General features: G+C 43.1%; 1 protein-coding gene across 3 annotated transcripts in view; it reads left to right on the top strand.

Annotated features, from left to right (window-relative positions):
• Nucleotides 1-1925: 1925 nt before the first annotated feature.
• LOC108295328 (ATP-binding cassette sub-family D member 3) overlaps nucleotides 1926-8191 on the top strand; it is a 74434-nt gene continuing 68168 nt past the window's right edge. Inside the window, exon 1 of one of the 3 annotated variants that reach the window (XM_017517460.2) lies at nucleotides 1926-2204. In XM_017517460.2, coding sequence (XP_017372949.1) covers nucleotides 2095-2204 — 110 coding nt within the window. In that variant the 5' untranslated portion in view covers nucleotides 1926-2094. Of the gene's footprint in view, nucleotides 2205-2293; nucleotides 2879-3011; nucleotides 3036-8191 lie in introns of those variants that run through there. The other 2 variants (XM_017517464.2, XM_017517466.2) reach the window with 2 other exon arrangements.

Genomic DNA, 8191 nt, shown 5'->3' with positions numbered 1-8191 from the left:
ACTTACTAAATTTATGCTTTATTTTTTCACGTTTTTCTTCTGTAACAGCCTCTGGGGAATATGATCTCCATGATCTTTTCATCCTTGTGTTCTCTATGCCAGGCATGCCTAATTACCTAATGTTAGTGAGGTCATTAGGGCTCACAAGACAATACTCCAAAATGAAGACCTCTGGAGCAAAAGTTCTTCTCTGAACTTCTGCCCTACTCCAGCCCTCCTGTCTCTCAGTCCCGTATTCCCTGAGGCTAGCCATAGAAATGAGGATCGCTATTCCTCAAGGCAAGACACAGAAACCAGAACCTCTATCCTCTAAAGCCAGGCACAAAAGCCTAAAAGTGTTCTGCAAATTTTCCTTCCACCTTTTTGTGTAAAAACTGGCCATAAATTATCTGACCTACCTTGTTTGCCTGTAGGCCGTAAGAGCTCCATTCCAGAGAGGGTCCTGCCCCATATCCAGAAGGAGGAAATGGTGCTTAGAAGGCCAAGAAGAATCCAGACAGACAGGCCTTGCTGGGTGTCCCCACTCACTCTGTTAGCATTAGATTATACCCTTTTCATCCAATCATATTTCTACATAGCTGTTCATACTTCATTGAACCTAAACATAAAAATGGACAATTTTTCCTGTATCTTTGGGTCTTCATTCACTCCCATGTATACACATTAAATAAATTTGTATGCCTTTTCTCCTATTAATTTTTTTCTTCTATTAATCTGCCTCATGTCAGTGGTCAGTGATTTTCAGTGAACTTTCAGAGGGCCAAGACCCTTGGCCACTCCAGGTAATGAAATGTCCACAAGACAAATAGATAATTAGTAGGAGCTTCACTTTTGCATAATTTAGAATTCACTGTTTAGCACCTCTACACGCATGCCATTATTGTACCTGATCTTTGTGATCCTCATAACCTGTATTAGGCAACTGCTCATTTATCTTGAGAAAACACCTAGGGCACAGCACCACTACTTTGTAGGCTGCTTTAATATGTATGTGCTTTATGCGAGGTTTTATGAACTTATTTTCTGACACACATGCTTTTCTCTAGTTTCCTCAACTGAAAACAGCGATTCACTGTTACTGTATATATGCTAGGCTCGATGCTGGGGTTAACAATTCCTGCATCATAGGGTCAGGCAGGAGAAGAATGCTGTAATCTGTAAAGCCTTTCTGATCCTGGGAGTGAGTCCAGCTTTAATACAATGCATAATTGCTACTTCTGAATTTCCCTTTGCAAACAACAGTTTCTACAACTATTTACCAGCTCTATGTAAATACATTTTACATCGCCACCAGCGATACGTACATACAAAACAGTGAAATCAAAATTTCTCCAAACAATTCCTTTACTACGTGATGTACTGTGAAACTTTTCTACTGTACTCTAGTCTCAATTTTATTAAAAACGGAAGGTGGTGATCCTGATCTAGGAAACCAAGTTCACAATGCGCTAGAGATTATTACCCGCGGTTCGGGAAACACTGGCTTGGAAAAAGCTCTTTGATCTGTGCCATTCTCCCTACATCTCCCTCCACCTATGAGGAGTTCCCAGCTGTTTGGTTTCGTCCTAATAATCACTGTGCTGAGTGTTTTCCCTAAATGCTCTGTGAGCGGGCCGCCTGCCTCCTTCCTGCGCTCCTTTAAGAGGGTGGTAATGGTCCATCACCGGGGGAGTGGAGAGGCAGGGCCCACTAGGTCCTCGGTGCAGGCCGGGCCCGCTCATCCAGCTCTTGTGAAAGCCGGGTGTGCGCGCAAAGGGTGGGAGGGTAGGGGTGAGGCAGGGGCAGAACCGAGACCTCGAAGGGCTGAAGAGCCACAGCGCCTGCGCGCCGCGTTTCCGGAGCCCCAGAGGGGATCTGCGCGTGCGCAGAGCGCGTTCCGGGACTATTCCGCCCTCAGAGGCTCCCGCGCGCGCTCCCGCCGAGCCAAAGTACAAGGTGGGCTCCAGCGGGAGGGCGGCGCGGCGGCGCGCGTCAGGGGGCGGTCCTGCGCTGCCGGCTCCGCCCTCTGCTCGCCTCCCAGTCTTCCCCGCGCTTCCTGCACTAAGGTAGCCGCTGTCGAGTACCGCCCGCCGGCTCGCTAGCACCGGCCGTGCCATGGCGGCCTTCAGCAAGTACTTGACGGCGCGAAACTCCTCGCTGGCGGGTGCTGCGTTCCTGTTGCTCTGCTTGCTCCATAAGCGGCGCCGCGCCCTCGGCCTGCACGGGTAAGAAGGCCCGTAGCCGCGCCGCCTTCCCGGGCCCGAGCGGGCGCTCCCCGCGTGCTCTCCCTCCCCGCCTGGCTGACGGGTCCCTTCGCCCGGCGGGGTCAGGCAGAGAGAGGGCCGACCGCCACTGCCGCGGGGCTCCAATGTCAGGGTGTTGGCGAGTCCCCGGTGCCGGTCTGGTCCTGCGATCTCGCTCCACCCCGGCATTGCGAATCCTCCTGCGCCCGCTGGCCAACCGGCGCCCAGCCAGCAGCCTCCAGTCGAGGGTGGGAGGGGGAAGCGGTGTGTTCCCCACACCACCCCCTTCTGTGTCAACTTTCTGGGTGTGTTCCGGTTTTGCCATCTCATCTCCAGAAAGACCGTGAAGGATTTGTTTTGGGGATGTGGATGTGTGATTGAGGATGGGGATTGGATTCACCAGGCTGGACGCTAGTGTCTAAGTCACTTGGACGAGGTTTGGCATGATTCCCGAGTAACTGCTGTTGAAAGTCGCAAGGGTGGCGCCTGTGAACTATCACCGGTCCACTTGGCAGGATTGCCTTCTAAAGTGGTGACCCCTTGGAGTCGGTGAACCCTTTGGTCGGTGAACGCCCTGGCATTTCATCTGGAAAGGCTGAATCGGTTCTGTCGGACTAAGAAGGCAATGTTTCCTTCCTGGGCTCTGTAGGTGAAAGGTGAGAGTGTGTTTTAGGTGAGGATCAAGCTCCTTTTAAATGACACTCCACTGCTTCCACTTCGAGAGAATTTCAGTGCTTAGATTTCACTTTGGGAGGTTATCAGATAAGAGAAAGGAAGACAGAGAGCCCTCTGAATTACGGTTGTGACATACAGGTATAAATAACAATTTTTATTTGCTGGACAAGTGAATGAGAAAAGGCTGCTTCCCAACCATTCTTGCCAGTCATTGAATATTTCATGTTAAATCTTGACATACTATTTTCATGAATTTTATTTCAGTCATTCCTCTGCGCAGGCACTGTTGCCTACTGTGTTTGATTTGCCTAAAATATCTAATTAATAAAATTTGGACTAAAACACTGACAAGTAGACCTCTAGCTCATAGTACCCTTTCCATGAAGTTCTTTCTAGCCGCCTTCTGTTTTTATCTTACTTGAGTCTGAAGTGGTGGTCTTTCTTTTCCTTCCCAAATCCGTTTAACAGAGTTGAAAATGATTTGCACATAGCCTGGGCAATAGAGTGCTTACTCATTTTTCTTCTATTCAGTTTGCTTTTAAAAGGATTAATTTGGGAAAATACTAAGCAAGTTTTTCTATTGGTTTGTATGCTTTCTGAGCTCTGAGTTGCAAATAGAAGTTACCTGTTAACTGGGAACATGACAGTAGGAAGAAAATGTTAGGTCCTTTAACTTGAATTCTGTTTTTGCAAAGAAGTGTTTCAGGGCATAGAACAGATGTTTTAATATAGAGGAGGGAACTCGAGGACAACCCTACCATTCTGGATTACTTTTATGATTCTTTTTTTTTAAAAACTTCTTTACTGAAGTATCACATATTTATATGTATATGTGATATTATATTACATACATGTCACCTACATATAGTACACATAAGTGTAGAGCTTGAAGAATTTTTACAAATAGAACACACCTGTGTAATCAGCACCCAGGTCAAGAAACAACATTATCAGCACCGCAGAAACTGTCCTCATGCCCCCATCCAGTCACATTCCACACTCCTTACCAAACCGAATTATAAGACCATAGATTATTGGCAAGGGAAATTTTAAACATAATCTAGTGGGAAATTTAGTAGCAGTAGCAGTAAAATAGTGTAATAGAATTTGTCTTATTAGCTATTTGCCCTTGTAAAATGCTTTAAAAATTACTCTTTTTCTTGAGAAACATTGTGAACTTTTGTGGGGATTGAATTATTTAGCAGGAAATGTACTGAACAAAAGATTGTTGTTAGCCTTTTGCATTGGGCTAAGTGGGGAAAATCTCTATTTTACACATTATTTTGTGGGAGGAGATTGCAGATACTGAGCAGATAAGCGTGAAGTTTAAATTGTTGAGATGAAATGATTGAATTATTTTGAAACCATTAAAAATGGTATTGATGTTTTTTTAAAGATATTATATGTCCAGAAGTCTTATGAATATCTTTCAGTCACCACCTTTGGTATCACAGTTTGAACATTAGAAGATTCTAATTTTTATATTATACTGGCCTTTTGAATATCTTTGGTAACAACTAATTTTAATAATTGGTGCTTAATTAAGGAATCTGTGGGTACTTGGCCTTCTTTTGTCTATGTTGTTAACAGTGGTTTGGTTTTAGAATTGGGTAGATAATAGAGCTAGTAAAATCACTTTAAAAGTTACAGTGTAACATTACTCCAAACATTAGGAGAATGAGTAATTAAATGTTCTGGGTTATTTTAAATTTTTGTTAATGAATTTTTTTTCACTCATTTAAATCTCATATATATGTGTGTGTGTTTCTGATCTTTTATTGTGAAAAATTTCACACATATAAAAAGTACATGGGATAATATAAGGATTGCCCACCAAGAACTTTGTTTACCCAAGAGGTACCAACAACAGTCTATATTCTTGTTTCGTCTGTATCAACCTGCTCCTCCCTCCTTATTTTTATAGGTTTTTTTAGGTGAAATTTATATACATTGAAATGTACAAACCTTAGTTACACATTTTTTAAACAAATGGGTACACTGTATAAAACATCCGTATGACAAATTAGAACATTTCCATCTCCCCAGAAAGGTCCCTTGTATTCAGTCCTGATCACCTTGTATTTACTCCTGATCCCACCACTGCTGTGCTAACTTTTTCACCTTAGTTTGCCTAATCTTACATTTTATTTTGTTATTTATGGGGAAAAGCAGAATCTTTTTACTCATGGATAAAGAGGGCCATTTTAAAGAAGTGTCTATTTCAGAATGTGGTGTTACTGTGCTAGGAGCTATAAGATTTGTGTGTGTGTGTGTGTGTGTGTGTGTGTGTTTATGTATTACATACATTAAAAAATGTATGACTTCTTTTCTTGGGGAGCTTACCTTCTTGTTAGGGAAAAGAAACTTAAACACTGATAGCAGAATGAAATGTATAGACAGACATGTCTTAGAAGTTCTGAGAAAGACAAGGTTAATGTCTTTGGGAAGGGTTAGGGCAGGCTTCATGAAGGATGCATGTTAAGCCTAGAAAGGGGGTAGGAGTGGATAACTGGAATAAAATGACTGTTAATAGCAATCCTTTATCAGATTTTTGTTGCAGTTATGATAGGAAGAAACTTTATGGTGCCCTTTCAGTCCACCTTCTCTGCCACCAGAGCTCTTTTTAAGAAACTCAGATATGATCATAATATTCCTTCATTAAAATCATTCTGCTACTCTAAAATATAAACTTCATGTATATCATGGTGTGGTCCTTGCCTACTTTTCCCACTCATCCAGCCATATGGAATTAACTTACAGTCTCTCAGTATGACAGGCTCTGCCTAGCCTTTGCAGTCTGATTGTAATCACTGTCATCCTTCACTACCTCTCCCCATGCTTTGATATTTATTGATTTACTTATTTACGACAGGGTCTGTCTCTTTTTGCTCTGGCTGGAGTGCAGTGGCGTGATACGGCTCACTGTAACCTCTGCCTGCTGGACCGAAGCAATCCTCCCACCTCAGCTTACAAAGTATAATAGCTGGGACCACAGGTGCCCACCACCACACCTGGCTAATTTTTTTTTGTATTTTTTGTAGAAGCGGGTTTTCATTACATTGCCCAGGCTGATCTGAAACTCCTGAGCTCAAGCTGTCCGCCCACCTCAGCCTTCCAAAGTGCTGGGATTACAGGCATGAGCCACCATGCTCAGCTGTTATTTCTTTTTCTTCGAGACTCAGTCAACACCCTGTCTTAGGTGTTTTTTGTCTTTTTCTGATCTCCAAAGTAAGTGTCATCTGCTTTTATGATACTGTAGGCTAGGGGTCCCCAACCCCCAGGCAATGGACCGGTACAGGTCAGTGGCCTGTTAGGACCCGAGCCGCACAGCGTGTGCAAGTGAGCATTCCACCTGAGCTCTGCCTCCTGTCAGATCAGCGGTGGCATTAGATTCTCATGGGAGCATGAACCCTATTGTGAACTACACATGTGAGGGATCTAGGTTGCATGCTTCTTATGAGACTCTAATGTCTGATGATCTGAGGTGGAACAGTTTCATCCTGAAACCATCCCTCACCCTACTCCCAATTTGTGGAAAAATGGTCTTCCACAAAACCCGGTCCCTGGTGCCAAAAAGGCTGGAGACTACTGCTCTAGGCATCCGCTACTGTAGCACTTACCACTGTGAATTGTACTAGTTTGTTTTCTTGGCCTTTGCCTACATCAGGTCCTGAGTTTCTTGAGGATATGAACTGAATCACCTTTAATTCCCTGGTTTGGCTGTCATAGGTTAGACAGTGTTTATAGAGAGGATAAATGACACAGGCGAGCTGAAGAACTTTTAAGGGTAATTGACATGCAGTTGGAGATGCCTAGTACAGACATGAATAGAAACATTCTTTTCACAAACGTAATAGTTGTGTACCTGAACATATATAACCTGACTTGGGTAGTGGGAAATCAGTGGGCCAATTTTAGAAGGCAATGGCACCAATACTGTAGCCACAGTTTTTTATTATCTTTAAGAAACAGAACAGAACAAAGCAGTTTCTTTGGCTTGTTATCAATGCTTGTCAATTGAAGTTCAAATTTCTCATCTTGGATTTCAGAGCCTCCCTCAATCTGGTCTCACTTTACCTGGCTAATCTTATATGCCATTGCCTGCCAGTAGGTACTGTCTGTTCCAAATAGGCCAGTTTCTGCACTGTTCTTTGAACAGGCCACACTCATTTTTGGCTTTGGGGCTTTATTCATGCTGTTACTTATACCTGGAATATCTTTCTATGATATCCCTGTTCTCCAACTCTTGTCATCCTTAAAGGGCTAGGTCAGGGTCACCTGGTCCATGAAGTATTATTTAACTATTCTAGATGATCTAAATGATGATCGCCTCTTTTAAAATTCCCGAAGCATGAATTTAAGTACTTTTGTTGTTTTACCTATTCATTACTTGACTGGGTGTAATCTAGCTAGGTACACCAAAGTCCACCTCCTTATGGGGTGATTTTTCTTCTTTTAAAAGCCCCAATCTATAAATGGTGGGAACACAGTTTCCTCTCCTATTTCTGAGGAATTTCAGGGAGCTTGCGTTTCCCTTAATGACACCTTACTTCACTTCCTTGCTTCTGCTCTATTTTAGAAGGTACTTACATTTTGTCTCTTGAGGAGCCTGTCTCTTTGGCATCTGCCTTAATTTCTCTAAAGAATCAGTCACAAGACAAATATTTGTAGTAGAGCTTTATTGAAAATTTGGGAGGAGTGGTAAGGATTATATCCCAGTATAGTGAACAGCTTAAAATGCTTTTATTTAGAAGTTTCGTGGACATTCCCACTCCTGGAAATTTCTTGCCTTTTTTTTTTTCCCTGTTGCCTGCTGCTGGGCCTTTCTTTACCCATTGGATGTCCTTATATCTCTAGCTTCTTACTCCCTGTACTGCCTTACTGCTAACCCTACTACAATTTCCCTGCAAACTTCAAAATTCAGCTTTCCTTTCTTAGATCTGCTCCTTTCAACTCATGCTCTAGAAGGGGCCTGGCTTCACATTTCTCAATTTTACAGGCAAGCATGAGTCACGTGAGGGACCAGAGCTGCGTGAGACCCTTACAGTGACCCATGAGTAGATGTTATATGGGCTGGCCCCCTTTGGATCCTTACAATAAAGAGGAGATGCTTAATTAAGCAACCTTAGATGGAAAAAAAGCATTGGAGAATTTGACAGCCAAAGTAGCTGCATACTGGAACTAACTAAGGCAGATCAGGTCCAGAGCTGTTGTTTTAAGAACTGTATAGCTATCTGTGGTCTGCTAGGGGGAACTGAATGCAGGTTGTTTAATTAATTATGTCTCCCAGTTAT

This window comes from Cebus imitator, unplaced genomic scaffold (genome assembly GCF_001604975.1).
Source record: "Cebus imitator isolate Cc_AM_T3 unplaced genomic scaffold, Cebus_imitator-1.0 Scaffold633, whole genome shotgun sequence".
Lineage (NCBI taxonomy): Eukaryota > Metazoa > Chordata > Mammalia > Primates > Cebidae > Cebus > Cebus imitator.
Note: the sequence above shows the minus strand (reverse complement) of the source record. Positions and strands in the feature narration are given on the sequence as shown.